The sequence below is a fragment of the Lonchura striata genome, chromosome 22 (genome assembly GCF_046129695.1).
Source record: "Lonchura striata isolate bLonStr1 chromosome 22, bLonStr1.mat, whole genome shotgun sequence".
In the NCBI taxonomy this organism is placed as follows: domain Eukaryota; kingdom Metazoa; phylum Chordata; class Aves; order Passeriformes; family Estrildidae; genus Lonchura; species Lonchura striata.
The window spans coordinates 11,317,774-11,338,278 of record NC_134624.1 but is presented as its reverse complement, the minus strand read 5'-3'; the positions used below and the strand labels follow the sequence as shown (position 1 = coordinate 11,338,278).

At 40.7% G+C, this 20,505-nt stretch overlaps 1 protein-coding gene across 1 annotated transcript; it reads right to left on the bottom strand.

Annotated features, from left to right (window-relative positions):
• Positions 1 to 454: 454 nt before the first annotated feature.
• On the bottom strand, positions 455 to 9,620 carry ZBTB43 (zinc finger and BTB domain containing 43). The gene is made up of 2 exons (XM_021543741.1): positions 9,512 to 9,620; positions 455 to 7,377 (listed from the first exon to the last, which is right to left on the bottom strand). The coding sequence occupies exon 2, from the start codon at positions 7,352 to 7,354 to the stop codon at positions 5,960 to 5,962; it is 1,395 nt and encodes a 464-aa protein (XP_021399416.1). The 5' UTR covers positions 7,355 to 7,377; positions 9,512 to 9,620; the 3' UTR covers positions 455 to 5,959.
• Positions 9,621 to 20,505: the final 10,885 nt, after the last annotated feature.

The window sequence follows — 20,505 nt, the reverse complement described above, 5'->3', positions numbered from 1 at the left end:
AGTACCTAAATTTAGTAAAGGAGAGAAAGAATCCTCACAGGAAGGTAAGAGAAATTTAATCTTTAATACTTTTCACAGCGTGAAATTTCCTTCATACTTAGACAAAAAAATTTTTAAAAAATCTATGTTATCTGTATCTACTTCAACTGTACCAAGAGGCCTTTCGGACATGTGGTTGATGCTACTATGAAGTGGGTGTTCTGGAATTCTCCTATCAGCATGTACATTCTCTATTGTAACTCCTGAGATCACCATTCTGCAAAAAAACAGTTATAACAAAACCTGTTTGACAAATTTGAACTAGCACGGAAGCCAATTACCTAAAGCAGCAAAGAAATGGGTCTAATTCCACAAATTCATCAAACTTATGGTGCCATAAAAATCAGGTTTTAGTTTAATGTTTTCTTAGACTAGGCCGGCATGTTATCATTATTTCAAGAAGACACTTACTAGATACACTTTTTAATATATTTAATAAAGTTATATATCAACAACTTTTGGATTTGTACTTTTGAGCACTTATTTTGGCAAAGTGAAATATTAAATACTAGTACTAGACATGCATTCCTTTCATTCAAGCTTAAGAAAACATTTACAAATTTGACAGATAACATTTATTAAAACATGTTATAGAAAAAAAGGGGCATGGGACTCTTCTATAAGAAGAAAATATTGAACAGTAACATTAAATTAAAACCATGCTGTACAATTAGGACAGCAATATTTATAGACAAAACTATCCAACCTCTGCAATACAGGCATAACATCTCACAAAATACCAAGATATGCAAATTTACTATTATAAATGACTTGTTTAGAATAAAAACTTATAGCTCATTAAGGAAGATTCACTTGACTTGCATAAACAGTTACATTTCTGACAGAAATATGGAATCCCATGAATAAAATAAAAGGAGCAGGAATTGACAGACACAGGCTTCAAGCAAAAATCAGAACTTGCAATTTAATCACATTAAAAATATACCATCTTTTCCAGCATCTTCCCCTAGGCCACTGACAGTTTACAGCTAATAGCTAAAGAAGCCAAGCTACCCAATGAAGCACTTAAAAGACAAAAAAAACCCCAGCTTTTCTTTGTTGCTTTGAGAAAGGTCCTAATTCTGTTATAGCAAAACACTTGATGTACTGCTGTGGGCTCTCATAATTCAGAGACAGGTTATCTTGCTGGCACCCTGCAAAAGTATTGAGATTACAAACCCTAAACCCTGATATGCCTCCATTCTTTCATGATCAATAATATTGGAATGCTCAATACATCAGCCTTTCATCATCTGCCTTGCTTATGATACAGGACAGTTTCTCAACCTTAGACACACCTCAGATCAAAAAAAGGTGTGACCAAAAACTATACTGACAATATCTTCTAGGGTCTATCTGCTCACCCATAAAACTAACAAGGAAAGTTTAAAAAATGAAACAAAAAAGCACTCTGCAAACCAACACTGGTGTGTGAAATAGGAACCTTCTCCCTCAAAAGGGTCTGATATACACCTAAGCAGATTTTAACCCTGCTAACAGTTGAATGTTTCATAATGGCAATTACAGAGATTCCATGGTAATTAACATCATAGTTACAAAATGGAATGAAAAGGAACTTAGCTGTAGTACCATTAAGTCTTCTTGCCACTGCTAGGACAATGAATGGGTTCAAAGCAGCAGGAAAGTCTGAAAGCCACCTGGGTATACAATATTGTTGGTTTTCAGAAGACACTCACTTTACTACAGCCAACAGCCACATCATCAAAGGTAATGAAGCATATGGGAAGATTAATGAAATTCATCATATACATATGCAGTCATGTTATATATATACATATATATATATATATATATGGATTGCTTCCCTCCTCCCCAGAAATAAGAAATAATTTTTCATACCTTGAACATGGCCAATCCATTAGCAAAGATATCGGAAGCTTGACAGAAGCTGCATTTGTATATCTTGGCTTGCTATGTTCAACTGCACTGGCCACCAGTGGCAGAGGTGACGCATAGCTAGAGTTTGCAGGCTGCCCTGCACTAGTCAAAAGAAGTTCAGTGTGCACAAAAAACAGATGAGAACAATCCACTGCAAGCCAAAATCTCAACTAGAGGTGTACATAATGCTTCTGCTTAAATATACTTAAGGAAGAGTAGCAGCTGCTAGCAAGTGGTGCAGGGAGACACATGGAGAAGATACTCCTGGGTACAGGTGGAGAAACTGAACAGCTGCTCTTGGGAAAACACCTGAAGAAGTCACTGAGAACATGTATAGACACACGCGCAGAAGGAAACACTCCCTGCCTGAGGAGATCACTTCTAAGATGACTTTGGCCTACAGCTAAAGCCCTGCCAGAGCAGGTACACCTCTGAAATAAGGGAGTTTCACAGAAGAACCAGGCTGGAACAGACGCATCCCTGAAGAGACTGTGGCCCAGTGTCACCATGAACAGTGACACTGACCAGGCCAAAGCACCAGAGGACACCCACTAAGAAATGAAAAGCATCAGACAAGGAACTGTGCATATGACAACCTCCTCTGTGACCTGTCACCTTACTAAAGGAAATGGCAGGAACTGAATAGAACTCTTGGTGAAAGCAAGGGAAACTGAGAATACAGAGGCAGGGAGAAGAGGTGTTAGACTTAAGCTGAGCCTGAGGAAGATGATTTAAGTGATTTTTTATCTTTCTATCTTTCTCCCCAGTACCTGAAATGGTGATTAGAAATTTGACAAAGGGCAATAAACTAAGTTCAAGAAAAACACTACAAGACAACTGTTTCACCTGTGACATGCAAAAGTAAGGATTTTAGACATGTATCTCAAGTTGTCCTTAAATCATTAATCCTCTCTTGACCTCATGACAATCAGATCAATATTTTCCTGCAATCAATTGGTTTCATGTAAATTAACAGCAGAAAGCCAAGTGCTACAAAAATCAGTGGAGCAGCATTTGCTGGACTTTCAAGACAATGCCATAATATGGGGTAAAACAGCAAGAGGCAAATACTAAAAAATTACTATTCATGCTAAGTCATTAAAAAAGGACATGGTTCTATAATATGATCTACTGAACCTGTTATAAAATCTTTAAAGTGTCTCTCGCAGTACATTTGATTTTAAAGCTTTATTTCAAAGTAATCTAACTACAAATAGAAGTAACATCAAACCTTGAAATATCCCATATAAAAGTCATTCCAAGCTGGTAAAATAAACAGTTTTGCTGGCAGCTCTGTAGGATGGTCTAAGTTCGACTTTTTTTTTTGACCATAGTTTTCAGACTGGTGTTTCTGTCCAGCCTTTTTTTTATGGTTAAATGGGAAGAGGCACCCTTTACCTTTTTATGCAAAACTAAAGTGACGGTTGGAAAGGGACTGAGAACTAATGTAATATACAAGGTCATTCTTGAAATGAATATGAGAATAAACACCCTGGACATGTTCAAGGCCAGGTTGGATGGGGCTCTGAGCAACCTGGCCTAGCTGAAGTTGTCCATGCCTATGGCAGGAGAGTTGGAAGTAGATGACCTTCAAAGTCTCCTTCCAACCCAAACCATTCTATGATTCTAATGCCTTCCTTCAAATGTGATGATGGTACTTGCAGAAATGACACCATGTATGGGTAAGGCCTTGGAGAATGGAAAAATAGGGCCACTGAGTGCAAGAACCCTTTCCTCTACCCTCATGTAAACAGGCAAGCATTATAGTATTTTTAGTATTAAAAAGGACAGTGTTAGCAGTGTGTAAACAAACCATAGAGGGAATATAATTTCTAAGTTTAAAAAACATACTTATAAAGTATTATGGTTTGGTATTTTTTTGTCATTTTTGTTTTTGGGGTTTTTTGTGGTTTTTTTGTGGGTTTTTTTTTTTGGTTTTGTTTTGTTTAAATACAAAGTGCTATACATTAAGCAGGTTACAGTGTTAACGAGCAAAATCCCTGTTTCAGTACCTTGATCACAAAGGTTAAACATAGCCACCATGGTATCTGTAGAGTTCAATTAAGTGCTAAGAACAGGAACTCTGTGGTGCTGATCATTCATGCCCATTGCCAGCAATGGGTTCATTGTACTTGGGAACATCTGTTTTAAGAAAATTCCATGTGAAAAAATATTTAAAACATTAGAAGATTAATAATTAAGAGCCTCCTAAAAATAAAAAAAGGGTTTTTAAGTAGAATGCCAGTAAAGAAATTACAGTAATTACAGCTCACTGAGTAGAAAACCCTCAGCTTGCAGCAGACATTCACTTTCAGGATACAGTTCAGTTGTACCTTAAGACAATTTGTAACTGGGAGTTCAAAAAAGAATCTGAAGTGTAATAATCTTTGTGTGGCTTTGCGTCACCATACAGGGTCATCTGTTCTAGTACATTATTCTGCACACAGCAGTGCCTAATACAGAAATTGGGGCCAGACAGGCTTAGGTCTTTAACTTTTTCCCTATGTGGACAGCACTGTACTTGGTTATCACCTCTTTCTATTATATTCTATGTGTGTTCTTTCCTTGTCATACTTCAGTAAGCGACAAAGAAGCTTTCACTTACTAAGAAGCAACTGCTTTTGCATTGGACTACATTTAGCTTTCAACCCCAAGATCTTGTTGTCACCTTTACAACTGATGCCTTTACTCAATCTGCAAAGCTGGCAGCGTCCCTTAGAACTATACACACTCCTCCATCTAGCTCCATGAATGAGAGCCCGACACATAGATCCTCATCTTAACATAGAACAAGTGTCACTTTCCCAGCAAAAATACCAGCTTCAGACATAAGCATGGTACCGTGTTCTGCAGTACCATTGGAAGATCCAAATCACGTGCTTCCTACTGTTTTCCACAAGCAACTTCGAGGACGTAAACAAGATCTCTGCTTGTGATCACCAGTCACAGTAGTTCAGTACCAAGAATCAGTATTATATACTATTCAAATAGTAAAGAATTAGAAGTATAAATATCTATCAATGACTATGTAATTTTCCTAAAGCAGGTTTCTAAAACTAAATAGAAGTTCTCAAAGAAGTTTTTGTAGCAATAACAAGTCAGTTCATGAATCCAGAGTTTGGTACTTGCTACTGTAGTAAGCCACAAAAATTTGAACAGAAATTTACACTTTAAATATTTTACTAATTTGACTACGTTCCAAATGTTACATTTTACTTTTAGTTGGTGTCTTATTTTTTAATAAGACATATTTATTACACACACTTCTAGAAGGTCTCACAACATAGTAATTAAAATCTAATGAAGTCAAGAGTCATACAGCATTAGACCCTAGAAGAGCAAGTATGAAGTATACTTAATATATACTGAAGTTTATATAGTGAAAACTGTAAGTGCATTACAGACTCTAAATAGAAATCAGCACAAAATCAGACATTTATTTTACTGAAGATAAATTTTAAAAAAATAATATGGATAACGAAAAGCCAAACCACCTTTACCACTACCTTTCATTAAGCAATACAACAAAGGCTACTGAATGAGGCACACTACCTAATGATGCATGTTAAGTATGTTGGCAGTCTTCACCTTGAGATGGAATTCTTTTTTCTTCATTTAAATGTGAATCATATACTCCAGTTTGGTCATCTTAGTTTTCTTTTCCATTAAGGAGTAACTACCTAAATTTCTCATTAATCTAAGTATTTTCAGGATTTTTGTCAATTTAGAGTTTTACTGTGAATTCAGATTACTTGGAAATACAAGAAGGCTTCTAAATACTGCTGTGGTTACAATCAATCTCAGACCTCATTTTGCAGGCACCTTTCAGATTAACCACATGCACTTCCCACAATAAACACCTGAAGTAATATTGCAGGAAGCAAAACACATTTGATCTGTTCATACCAGCATACTTATAAAAACTTTTTTTTTTGAGAGTGTACACTAGCAAGTACCAGACATTATTTGCATATTTAGTTTATTTTTCTTACTCTATTAAACAAATGTAAGCACTAATGTCTCAGTTCATCTCAGTAGTACTTTGCTCAGCTTTAGAAGCCTGATAGGACTTGGTACAGGAGGTCACATGCCGATGAAAACTGTCCCGCCACATAAATCTTTTCCCACAGATGTTACACTCATACGGTTTTATGCCTGTATGAATTTTCATATGGCCTACAAGATGGTGTTTCATTTTGAATTTCTTACCACAGACACCACAGCCATAAGGTCGAAGACCAAGGTGCATACTCATATGCCGATCTCTCTGACTTTTGTGTGTAAAGCTTTTTCCACACTGACAAGGATAGAGCTTATCAGCATGGGAGAATCCAGTAAGAGACGTTTCTTCTTTAATCCCAGCAGCCATATCAATGCTTTCACCATAGCCCGCTGCCATCATAAGATCCTGTCTGTGAGCAGTCAAATTTCCATCTGCCCTTTCACCAGAAAATTCTTCCATAGACGACCCATAGAAGTCAACTTGTTCATCATAATTACCTTCATCTGCCTGTTCATCAAATTCTGCTTCCATCTTTTTGTCACCTATGTGAAAATCTTCAACACCTGAAGACTGGATTGAGTGATCTGCCTGGATGGTATTCATGGATTCAGAAACTTGGTGTTCATCATAAGGATTATCAACGCCTTCACAGTCTTGCTCAAACCTTTCTGGTTTCACATGGATCCACCGCTTGTGAGACATGATGCTGGGTTTGCTATACATTGGTCTGGTATACTGGTACTCTGCACTATCACTAGTTCCCTCTTCCCCATCCTGACTGGTCATTCCAGTGCTAAGTCTATCGTGTTCTGTTGAAGAATTACTGGGAAGATACTCATGTTCTGTCAGCTGGCACGACAGTTCATCTTTAGAACTCTCTTCTTCATTTTCACCATCCCTTAGTTCCTGCACTTTGTGGAATTCTGTCTGTCCTCCAGAGCCAAGTTCAAAAGTTTCAACAAGGCCATTGTAGCTACTACTGCTTGGGGACTGATGGTCACTGCCATGATTCATCTTCTGACACAGAACTGTTGGGTTTCCCTCAAGCACTTCAGTGCACTTATCCACTACATGCCACATCTGAAGGAAACTTGCTGCTGTCAAATAACTAACAATTTCTGGCGCAGGCATTACCAGCCGGCCTGTATAGGTAGACAGAAGAATGTTTTCAAATACTCTGGGATTCATCACATCAGGCAGGACTATTCGCCTACTGTTTTTCAGGAGAACCTGATCACAGAAGTAAGGTGAACTAGCTGCAAGAACAGCTTTATGGGCTCTGAAGAGATGGCCTTGAACCACAATGGACACATCACATAATTGTCCTTGCTGGCGCTGTTGGTTTAACTTCTGCAAAATGGTGCTAGAAAAATCTGGAAATTCCACTCGAAAGGAGCTTGACCCAGACTCCATTTCATTACAAATTTAGTGTTGTGCTGCAGGAAAAAAATATGAAATAAAAATAAGAAATAAAATTAGAAACTCTGCTTGGTCAAGTATTGACCATTCCATTTTCTTCTAAGTTTTTTTCTTTTTTTCTTAACAGACTCACATGGAACTCAACCTTTTGCCACTGTTGTATTTCTCTCAAGCCACCTCATTTCTCTCTTCTGAAAGCTGTACTAAGGCCATAAATTGCTATGCCAGCATATTTTGCTGTGTTTCTTCTCTTCAAGAGGACTCATGAACTACAGCAGGAGCTACCAACAGTAAGTTATGCAATTGGGATAGACTAAGCATTTCAAACACGAGTTTAGGCTAATGAAACCGTTTTTTCATGGAATTATATGGTAGAGTTCTAACTCCAGGATGTTTCACAGTTTATACAAACATATTAAAGATTTTGTATTTCAAATGCTAGCAAAATCATCTCATTTATCTCCCAACAAACACTAATTTTACTCATGAAATATTTCACTTCAGATCAATTTCTCAAAAGCAACTGTATCAACTCACAGGATGACGCTGGAAGCACAGGCAGAACCCCACTAAGAATAAGGCTTATGATCCTTCTCATGTATTTCCCTAATGTTTCACTAAGTGAAAGGTGGAATAACAACAACTTGTACAATTTTTAATTCCAAGCTTATTATATTTGGGTTAGGATGTTCCTTTTGGGGAAATCAGACAGAGTTGATGCCTTTGCTGCACAGAACTTTTCCTGCTTGCTCCTCATGCATTTGTAACAACGTAACAATTACATGACAGAATCTCAGCTAAGAGCTCCCAGATTTTCACATCTGTATTTTCACACAATCCAGATGTCTTACAAAAAGGTTAACAGCCCTTTTAGCAGTAATACAGCTTTTTCAAATGCATACTTGAAATTTTAAATTGAATTTGAGAAAAATTTGCATGCTGTTGTAATTAAAAATGTCAGAAATTTAAATGCCACTATGAAAAACCAACATTAACTGCTTGAGTTAAGTTTAACTTGTGCAATTTTTCTATTTGATAATGTGTAAATTGAGTGCTGTGGGAATCTGAAGAGCCATGGAGCAGCAAGTGCTTTCCATAGTCAAGTTCCATGAAGTTGCCACTCATATAATTACAGAAGACCACCTTTAAATTTACTGTCTTCAGCACTCCTCAGGTTCTTTTCCACCAACCCTCTTCAGAACTGAATCAGTTACCAATACTTTTCCAGGGAGCAACGGAATACTGCACCAGTTCAATTATTAGTTTTTCTTACCACTTTGCTTAAAACAATTTGACATAACTATTAAAGTATTTCAAATAATCTTATACCTTGTGTGTATTACATCCACTTTTTGAAACAATCGGATTTTCTTATACAGACGCAGTTCCTTACCTCCCTTCAGAATATTCTCAGATTTAAGATTCTATTTTTCAATATATGCCTACAATAAAAACAAGCCTTCAGAAGACATTCAACTGAAGTTTAAAGACAGATGTCTATAGAATTTATATACAATTACTGATAATCTAAAGTGCCATCTTTCAGCAGGGAGTCAGCATGTCACCACAAAAACATTTCCAGATGACAGGAGACTTTTTTGTATTTTAAGTCGTCATGCCGATAAAATGTAAGTAAAATATTTTCAATTAGCAAAGCCACAGAATTCAAGCAAACCAGTTTTCAAAAGGGATTTCACTGCCTCCTTCTACAATCTGTTTTGTTCTGTACTTTTACTCCAAACTCATAAAAGAACAAAGTCTTTCTACTTCAATTAATAACAATTAGAAAAACAATCTGCACGCTAAAGCCTTGAGCAAAAGATATAAGCCACATTTAGGCTGCTTTAAAATGCCGTGAGCTCTAGCATGGCTCGCAAGGAGTCCCTCCCGTCCCCGGCGCGGCCTGCGGACCGCGATCTCTCGGCCTCCTGGCATGCCGGGGATAACTGCAGCCGGGAACCGACAGCCCCGGCGTCTCCCGCGGCCGGCAGGCTCAGCTGGAGCGGGCCCGGTGCTCGGCCCCCGGGACCCCGGCCCGGCCCGTGGAGCGCGGGGCCCGGGCCTGCGCCCGCGGGAAGGCCTCGCGCCCGCCGCGCCCCGGCGCGGGCCCGCGGGCCGGGCCCGGCGGCAGCACGAGCGGCAGCGCCTCACCTGCGGCTCGCGGCGCCTCTCTCATAGCGGGCCGCTGTCGGTGCGGCCCCGGCCCCGGCCCCGGCCCTGCCCGCGCCCGCCCCGGTCCACACCGGAAGCAGCGGCCCCCCCTTCCTGCAGGCACTTCCGCGTCCCTGTCACGTGACGCGCGCCGGCCGCGCCCCCCCTGCCCCCCCCGCTCCCGCCCGCAGGGCGCTCCACCGGGGCGGCGGCGGCGCCCCCTGCTGGCACCGCGTGGGAGCGGAGCTGTTTCATCGGAGCGCTCAGCAGGAACGATTTGCATCCCAAACCCCCTGGGCCGAGCTGTCCCGTCCCGTCCCGTCCCGTTTCGTCCTGTCCTGTCCCCTCCCTTTGCGCCTGCTGCCCCTTGCAGCTGCTACCCAGCGCTACTGTGAGCACTGCCGGGGGGGCGCCACCAGACAGTACATCTGGAGCCCGCTGTCCCCCGCACAGATCCTGATGTGCTGGGGCACGGGGCTTGTCCTGCAGTCCAGCCGCTCCAAGGCCCGCACCCAGCACACCCGCGCCGGAGCCCGAGCCGCGCACAGCTGTCCCGCCCCCCTGCGGCCCGCAGGGGGCGCCACTCCCCCCCGGGCCAGCCCTGCCGGCCCGGCCCGAAACCCACCCCTTTCTGCGGAAAATAAATTGACAAAAAAATTAGTATTAGTTATGCTTAGACTTTAATGTTTTTTAAAGAAAACAGATGAGAATGTTTCAGTTTTTAAATGCATCACAAAGACTTCAACTAGACCGGCCCTCCCGGTTGGTTGAGAGCCGCCGATGCAGCCCGGGATGTCTCTGTGTCACACCTGGGCGCACCTGGGCACACCTGGGCACACCTGGGCACACCTGGGCACGGCCCTGCGCACACATGGGCAGTGGCAACAGCCTCGGCAAAGCTCTGAACCGGAGCATGAGGTTTTGTAGCGGAGCTGTCCCGACTCTCAGCTCGTGCCCCTGAAAATCTCACCTGAGTAAAAGCCATAGAGATTTCCTGTGGCTGAACTGGAGCAAGAGAACGTGCTAAACCCTGGGGCAGGAAGGAGAGCAAGCTGTTCCATGGGAGCTGAAGGATTTTTAGATAGAAACCATCCCTGCTTTAGCAAGTGATACATCTGAACAAAATTTGGTCTCTTGCCAAGTCTGATAGTGCACATTCTCATATTAAGTACATATCCTTCCTACATTAATAGGACTGGAATCCTAATAAAAACTGTAATACAGAAATGGGAAAATAGAAGGATGATGTTTAACATAACACAATTGTGTAGTTGTCTCTATAGGCTTTATGAGAGTACATGACCAAATAAAGCACTACCTAAGAATGATAAGCAGTAGGGCAAGGAAGTTTTGAGAGATGAAATAGCACGCAGCCAACCAAAGCATATATTTTGGCCTGTGTGGAGAACATTGTGGTTTCATAGTTAGAAGTGCAAAGTGTTACAAAAAGTGAACAATGATTTATTGAGTAGATGTAAAATCAACTCACAACAGAAGAGAACTCAGCTCTAGCCCCAGTGGCATAAACAGCGCAGCCCTTGTTGCATGTTCAGGAGACAAGAGCAAGGCTTCAGTTGCTCCAGGTTGTAGGGAATTAAGTATTCCCTGCTGGTGGGGAAGCTGTTCACAAGGGTCATCTGACTTTCACCACAACTGATTGCACAAACCACTTTTGTAGGGGGGTATTGTGGATATTCTCTCTAAACAACCAAACTATTAACTCTGCATCTTGCTTGGTCAGCCAGGTAGCTTTCCTAAGCATTTGGATAGGAAAGAAACCATATACTCCACTTTTTGAATGAGAGATTTCTGTATAGAGTCAAAAAACACACACAGCTTATACCTGACTCGGCAAGTTTCATCCTCTGGCTATGACAGCACATAGCTTCCTACTTCCCAGTAGGAAGCCCACAACAGCGTATCTCAGTTTTGAAGATATCCCAACTAATGTCAAGTTCATACTGCAAACTGGGATCTCAGTGAGAGTCTTGAAAGCTCCTGTACCTTCTCTGCTAAAATGGTGCTGATGATTCTTCACCTGCCAGACTCCTCTCCCCTCCTCTCACTGAAATGGCCTCTGTCTCTGCTGTGCCTAACAGAAGACAACTGCAAGGGGAATCATCTGGTACAGCTCTGAACTATGGAGCAGAATTCTGAGATCATGGTGGAGAATTACAAACCAAACCCTCATTTTCTCTCTCATAATCTTGGAAGTACCTAAATTCTTTGCTAAGATGGATTTTTGCATTTATGTGATACAGTATCTATCTTAAACAGGATTAATAATAAAGCATTGTCTTCTATCCCACCTGATCCTTTGTCAGTCATGAAGTCTTGAATTTTCTTCAAGTTTACAGAATAGATACAAACTTGCTCTTTTTCATAACGCTGTCAGTGCAAGATTTGGAATATTATATTGGCTCAGAATTTATATTGAATTAGCACTGGCAGTCCCCGTTAAGAGCCAAGATCCCACAGGGCTGAGTAATGAATAAACAAAGGATGTTCCTGCACAAATATTTGTGGAAAAAGGGATACAAGACATGGCAGCTGGCTGCAGCACACTTAGTAGATGGAATAGGCGGGAGAAGGGCATTGTGGTGTGAGTCAGATAATAATAATAATAGTTATTATTATTTGAAATACAAAAAAAAAAATTTATATGGCTAAGAGATAGAGAGCACTTTCAAATTAGCATTGAAACTTTTGTGCTGTGAGCTCCTGTAAAGGCTTACTTTTCAGGATTTGGGGAATTAACAGCTACTTTTGCTATATTTTTCTTCTTTCCAGCATTTTCTTCAGGGAAAAAAATCATGTTTTTAAAATTAAGATCTGCCACATTACCAGTTATAATTAAACAGGAGTGTGGCATGAAAAGCATTTTGGATTTCCTTCATGTGATCAGTTCTGCAGTCTTCATGTGATAACACTGACTGCAGGAGCAGGGCTGCAGAGTCAAGAGTAGTTTGTTAAATCAAAATTTATGTTTTACAAAGGAAGCAAATGGAAACAGCATTAACTAGTATTTGTATGTTTTACTTTTTGCTGAGGTTTGGAAGTTTGGGTCAAATTCATGAATGATCATTCAGCTAAGCTTAGAGACTATATTTTTCCTCCCTTGAATCCTTTTCTTATTATAGTATGTTTTTTGACTCCTCTCTACTCCCTGCTGTGTTTCATTTAAATAATTTATTTTTAAGGCAGTGGGTTTCATACCTTTTCTGTTATAGCAAGAAATACTGTGTTTTAATAAGTGAGCTGGAAGGGAATCTTGACATTTGATAGGCTGACACAGGTGTCTCTCCAAAGCATACTTGTTTGGATTTTGAGATGGAGATGGTCTGCATCACCTTGTGTTTGTAAACAAAAGGTCTCTATAATTCTTGCATGGCAAGATTATACAGTTTTATGAGGACGACAGTGCTTTATCTTCACTCTGATGATGAAAAAAGTCTTTAGTTCTGTCCTATAATGTTAATATATTTCTGAAACTTTGTATTCTTGGTACATCTAGTAATATAACACTGGCTATACTTTGCTGTATGAGTCAGACTTTAACTACCAAACTACTCAGAAGGGCAAATTGGTACTTGTGGATTCTGTGTAGTTACATAGAAAAGTTTTCTTCTCCAGAAAACTTGAGGTTCGACACCACAGACCCTGCTCAGATAAACCTCGCACTGATTTTTAGTGCTGGAGAACTTGTCTCAGAGACAAATCGGGAGGGTATTTTTTTCTTTAATCAGCTTCTTCAGAGTTTTAAAATTTCTTTCTCTAAGAGAGAAGAAAAAATTGATACAGCTGTAATTATGTAGGGTGGGTCATTTGTATGTTGTTAGTTTCGGTTTTACATTTGTATAAAATTTTCTATTTCAGCAGACAGACACTGTCACTAAATGCATTGTAATACTACTGCTCAGAAATACAGCAATCTATTAATCGCCCCATTATATTATTGAAGAATTAAAAAACCAGTGAGCATTGACGGAAGTCTAGGAAATAATTTTGTGCATATCAAATATTTATTGTTTGCTCATAAAAAAGGGAATGCCACAATGATAAGACAGATACACTTTAAAGTGTAACAAAAAGAATTGTAAAATTTTATAGCACTCATCAAGAATAGGAAAGTATTCAGTTCCACAACACCTTTAAATTTTAAACAGACACACATTGCAAAATCCCTTGAGCAAAGCTTAAGTAATACATTATAAAAATATAAATTTCATTCTGCTTCTCCCCAAAACGGGACGGCTGTGTGCTAAGAAGACCATCCTGTGCTGAAAATAGACCCCAACATTGATTGTGTGCAGAAAACAAACCAACCAAACAAACCTCCATTTATGATCCAGCTATAGACTTGTTTTTATTGTACTTATAAAATATACATAGCCTTTTATTGAATTGCCTGCTGTCGAAATCTGCAAGAATTTTATTGCTTTTTACTGTCCTGGAGAGGAATAAAGCAGCAGCCTCTGTGTAATTTCATAAGAAGCAAGAACACTAAATCTAATTTTGCTGGATATTGGCTCAATCATAAAAAACCATGCAGTGACCAAAATTTAGAATTTTGGAATACGGATTATCTGTATGTTTCTCCTGATTCATATTTTTTTAAAATTCTATTATATTTATATCTGAACACATATGACATTATAGTGTAGTGAGAGCACTATTGTAAGCTTTGCATTTATATATCTCTCATGATAGGTGCATGAGTCTGTTCCAGGATTAAATCAGAGTCTGTGCACTTGAAAGTGCAGAAATGGGGTGGAGTAGACTGAAATGTCTGCTTTGAAATGGGGTGGAGTAGATTTTGCAATACAATGGGAATAAGGTGGACTTGGCTATTGAACAAAATGTTTCCTTGCCTTTTACCGCTTTTCCTCTGAACTTATTGAGGGATCAAAGCATGACATGCCCAGACTCTCTCCAGAGAAGCCACTATCTTTGAACCTGGAAATTGGGATAAATTTTATGTTACAAGTTGAGGTGCTGTCCTATTCCACCCTGTTCAAGGCACTGCATGGAAACAGCAGATGTGGCTGGAAGCACTTCAGAATTTACTATTAAATTATGGTGGTCATTATAGAAGTTTTCTGAGAGGTAAAAAGAAAATTCTGCATCAGTGTCTCAAAAAATGTGCCTTACTTTCAGATATTTCTTTACACAATGTGTTTGCATTCTGTCTGAATTTATTTTGGTCCTGGCTTTTTTTTTTTTTTTTTTTTTTTTTTTAACTGCACATGAGGAGATACCTCTCTGGAAGCACCTTGGACAAAAAAATGGTAAAAAATTATTTGGCGTCATATGCTATATCCTGGTATTTTCAAGAAGCAGCTTGATGCCAATGACTGCAGGTAGACACATATTTTGGAATAAATCAACACCAGACTCCTGCAGGAATCATTTGTTATCAGATGCTAGCTCTTTAAAGCTCTTAGATATTTGATACCTGCAAAAATTCAATTCATTCTTTCTTGTGAAGCAATCTGATTCTAAGTGTTTTACTGTCTAAATTCTGTCACAAGGCCAGGAACGAGACATAGGCCTCTGTGTATGTACTGGTGCTGTCTATTCTTTCAGCAACCTCAATGAAAAAGGAACTCAAATGGAGCTTAAACATGTAGTTACTGAGGGGAAAAAAAGCTACTTTAACCTTTCCTCAGATGTACAAGCATGAGAGTTATCCAAAAATGAAGGGCTATAACTTTGAGTATGTCACTGGTAGAGGGTCAGAACGGGTCAGCCCTACAAAAATTGACTCTGTGAATGGATCATCTGAAACTTCTGCTCTATTTCTAAAAGCTTATCTCTGGAGAACTGCTTAGACTGGGGGGTACGCTACGATCTGCTCATGCAGGGCTGGTTCTGTGTGAATGAGCTCAGGGATAGGGCTCAGGAGCCAGCTGGGCACCCTAGCAAAGGGTGTGTGGTCCAAAACCTGCAATAACCCCAGACCTGGTGCTGGGGAAAGCAGGTCATGCCCCAAGGTTAAATAGTTTCAGAGGCCAAAGTGAGTCTTGCCAGCCAGTTTGGCACTGAAATTGCATATTTTAAATTGTTGTCGTTGTTGTTGTTGTTGTTGTTGTTATTTCTTCTGGAATGTGAACCACTGCCTTTAAAACCAGTCTGTTTGGGGATTGGTGATGGTGTCAGTCTTGCTTTTGTGAGACTACAACTCTACTGCATGTAACTAGTTTTTGTTGACATGTGGCTGAGATTCAGGCAGGACAGCACACAGCCAGGGCTTTCTCTGTGACTCAGCTGATTAACTCCATAGATCACCCTTACTATGATGGAATCAATGGCTGTGGTTAAAGGTCTCTTAAAAGGTTTTTCCAGTAATGAGTTTGTAACAAAGCTGCCACCAAATAGTTTAGTGCCATGTGATTTCTCCTTTATTGATTTCAATAAAAGGGCTAATTTGGAGATATGCTGGATTGTCATTTCTGGGTAGAGGGTGGTTAATATAACTAATGGCATTGCTATGGCACAATGGAGACATCGACCCTGATGCACAGAGAACAGAGAGAGTTTAGCAGGCAAAGAAAGATGTTCCGAGTGCATATCCTGGGCTTGACAAGACATGGTAGCTACCCAGCTGCATGCTGGTGGAAGTGCATGTAAAAAGCACAGCCAGGTCAGCCAGGCTCCCGTTTGCTCTAGGAAACCAGCACCCGTGTCCAAGCCTCGCTTGTGCTCGGCCAGCCCACGGCCGTGGCGTGGCTGCTGGCCCACTGAGCCCTCAGGGGACGAGGCGGCCGGGCTGAGCGCGCCGGGCGCTCCGCGGGCGGAGGGACGGAGCCGGCCTGGCCCCTCAGGGCCTCAGCTCAGGGCGGGCGCGGCCCGTGCCCGCTCCGCCGCAGCGAGCAGCCCCGCGGCGGGAGCCAGCGCTGCCGAAACCGCCACCAGAGGTGTTGTGGACGTGGTGCTGGCCTGCCCCCGGCCCTGGCTCTGACCAGGCTGAACCTCCAGAGCCGCGGTGACATTCAGGCCAAAGCTGCTCCGCTCTGTGCTCCCAGACCTGTTAGCGTTTGCAGGCTGAGGCAATCTGTGCAAGGAGCTGCCCAATCCTCTGAGCCAGGAGATCACAGAGGGCCCCTGAGCACAGCCAGGGAGATTCCTTCACCTCAGCATGCTGCTAGAATTCACAGAGATTATTTCTTCTGGGCTCATGTTTCCTTGGGTTTAGATCCTAATCTGTTCACTGCATCCTCTCATAAGTGTTAGGATTATAATTCTAATGCTTTTCAGAGTGCCAGGACTACGCTCAGAAGGAGGCTGCTGTCAGAGAAGTTGATGCAAGATTTGCCACAATAGTTTAAGAATATAGAAGTTGCCTAGAAAAAAAAATACTTCAGTGTCAGACTCTAAAGTACATGGCTCTGAGCCATTTGAGATTATGCCCATAGCTTTTTAAAGAATTCTGCCTTTGGAAATATTAGCTTAAGTAGTTCTGAGCAATACTTCAGGAAAGTATTATATTGGCTTTAGCTACTATAAGTCCAGCATTAGTAACAAAACTCCAGTTAAATACTTGATGAAAAAAAAATATCAAAAAACTGGATCTCTTTAAAAGCAGTATCTCTGGTTATATTAAAAGTTCCCTTATTTCAAAAGAAAAGGATTAAACAGATTTTAAAAAACCCACCAAACTAAACATAGTTTGACAATGAAAAAAGCCTGCTTAGCTGTGATCTCTTCTAAATACTAACCTCCATTCAGTGCAACATAATGGGAGCCTGCAGCTGCCTGCTGAGGACTCTGTGGTTTGCATCCTTTCTCAGTATCATGGTGGAAGGTGAGTTAGTCCCAGTACTAGCTGCTTGAACACCAATTTCTTACAGCCCCAGACCAGTGGCTGCACAATGCAGCCAGTGGAAGGACTCACACTCATTTCCAGAGATGGAACTGAGCCCGTGGTGATGAGGGACTGTTCTCATTTCCTTTCCAGACTGGAGGCAAAGAACACAGCCAGGGGAGAGGTCGGTTAAACATCATATCCACTCTCTGCTCTGTCTTCCTTGTCGTCTCATCAACTCTGGATCTTCATCTTTCTTCCCCCATACCTCCCAGTCCTTCCTCTCTTAGGCAACTTCTGGTAACTTCTGAGACTATGTGGTACTAAAAACAACCTGGTAGTCTTGTTTCCAAGCAAGAGTGTATCCAGTCTCTCTAGTCTGCAGTTTCTGCCTGTTTTAACTTCTTGTGACCATAAAATGATGTTATAATATATTTGCTGCATGTTTAGCTTTTACATGTTGTTTACTCAAGGAAAAGTTAGCTGCCTGGGATGTGTATGATGTATGCATGTGCAAATCTGTGCACGCATCACATGTGTGTAAAGAGGAGTAGCACGTGGAGACCTGCTTTCTCATTTCACCTCCTTTTACTTTCACATGAGTGGATACATCACAAAGGTGCATATCTCTAGCTTCCATGATCTGATGATACGGGAGTTCTTCAGTTTTCATCTCTGCTTATAAATTAAATTGGTCAAATCACTGTGATTTAAGATAGAAAAACACAACAGAAGCTGCTCAGCTGAATGATTTTTAGCACAATATGAAAAAAATAGGTGCTGGCTTCTCTTTCAAATAAGTGCTGTGCTCTGCAGAGCAAAGATCAAGCCAAAGTTCACCTTATCAGCTGCTGTACCTCACCTGGGGCTCTGTTATTGATAGGTCTGTCATCCTCCCTAATATTGGAGGGGTAATAGCAGCCGATGATTAGGCCACTCAAGCTATTAACTACATTTCTTATCCCTTTTATAAGAGCTTCTTAGTCAGCTGGGAAACAAAGGCTGCCTTCAATGAACAAGAGCCCAAATTGTGGGTCTGCATCCTGCAACCTGAAAGACACAACTGTTGCACTTAGAGGAGCTTCCAACAGCATCGAGGGGGTGAATGTCAAAGGTTACCCTGTGGTGTTATCTGAAATGAGCGGGCTCTGACTGCCTCTTGTGCTGACAGAAGCTTGCAGAGAAATTACAGAAAATTGCCTATTTTGTCAACATTTTCTCGTGAGGTTTAGGAAAAAAAAAGGACTCTAGTTTCAGCAAGTCAAAGGGGCTCAGTCAGCATAGAAGTGACTGACAAACACTCTATTATTCATCTATGTAAAAAAGTGATATTTTATATCATTTCTTTGAGTGATTGTTAAGTGACTGGATAGTGACACTGACATGCAAGCTAATTCCAGTAATATTTCCAGTTATTGTTTGAAGGCAGACTTACATATTTTCAGCACTGACAGTAGGTATATTCAAAAGGAAGTGGTGATGAAGAACCAGTGCCTAGTACAATCCCAAAGCACTGGGAGGACCTGTACCCTCAGATCTCAGTGCAGAGTGCACAGGCAATGGACAGGACTGTGGTAGAAAAGGCAGTCATGTAGTTCCTTTAACAAGTCATTCACCTAGGGTAAAACTATGGAGACAGGACTCTATAGTCTTATCTAGCAGTACAATAGGACTTCTGCCACACTGTAGCTAGAAAAATGTTTTACTATCTGGCTCTGTTTTAGCCATACAGCAGAATTTTTTTTTCAGTACAGACTGTTACTGAATTGGAAATGTTTTTACAGGAATGAAACATCCAGTAAGCTTGAAAAAAAGTGTCTTTATAGAATCTTGCTTAAGGATGGTGGATGGGGGCAATGAAATAATCGGATCTGTAATGTTCCTTGCTTTCTCACAGAACATGGAGCCTGGTCACTGTTGCCTGTTGTGAGGAGACTGCCCTGTGTAGTTTACCTTTGGGGCTCATTTCTGGTGTCATGGAGAAGAAAGGCATGTTTAGCAGAATACAATTATAGCTAGCCTGCCTTATCATAAGCCTGAAGAGTGGTCATGTTACAAGTTATTGCTGATCCCTAGCATTCTACTGAAATGGCCCTGTTTGTCCTCCAGCATTTATTCAACACTCAGGGTAGTTGTTGTTATAGGTACATGCTAGCTGCCACATTGCAGTCATCACCAGCCGGTACCCCAGCCCTGCGCTGTGACAGTGGCTTGAAACTGTGATGTTTCCTTCAGCATTGGGCAGAGCAGATGCTAGAGGTGACTTCATGAGGCTGGTAAAGGCTATTCACATCTTCGATGGAGTGATGGCTCTTAGTTACAGTTCATAAAACCATTAATGACTTGTTGGATTTTCTGTGTCACTGCTGGTCAGTTTGATGTTGTCAGATTGCCAGAGAAAACCCAACAGAGCAACTGATCTAAAAAGACAATTTGGAACAAACAAAAAAAATACAAACAAACAAAATCAAACATGAATATACTAAGAGACATTATTTAGGATCAAGTATGAATTTTAAAATAAATGTAGCTTTGAAGTATATCTGGGGTCAAGTATGACTTTTACAGTAAGTGTGGCTTTGAAGTACTCTACTGACATACGTTTTGAGAAAAGATTACTGCAGACAAAGTGCAGCCTTTAGTCAAAGAAAAGTAGTTCATAAAAATTGGACAAACTTACTACAAACTGTTAGAATTACATTACTGAGATCTAAGCTCTAGGGCTACTCTCATTCTTAAAATGATACAATGCAAATATCAGTGAGTCCATAGGCAGGCAACAAAAAGTGTTCAATTTTACTGTAAATAACTTGGTTTTGTTGAGAGAAGAGATGAAAAAGAGAGAATGTAATAATGAGAAATCAAAAAACCCACAGAAAATCACACTCACATTTATCCTTGCTCATAATATAAGAGCAAATGCAGCTGAGGACAGGAAAGGCTCTTCTACCTGGTCATCCTGTGGAATGCACAGGATGCTCTAGCAGGTGCTTACCAGATTTTAAACTGCAAAAGAAATAGCATTTATGGTTCCTTTCACCTTTAGAGAGATTAAAAACTGCTGCTCCTCATGAAACAAGCATTAATTGTGTGTTGAGGAAGAAACTGGCTGTGCAAAAAGAATCTGGATGAGATAATGGACTGTGCAACTGCCAAAATCTTATGGATAAGATTCAGCCTCACCTTGCCT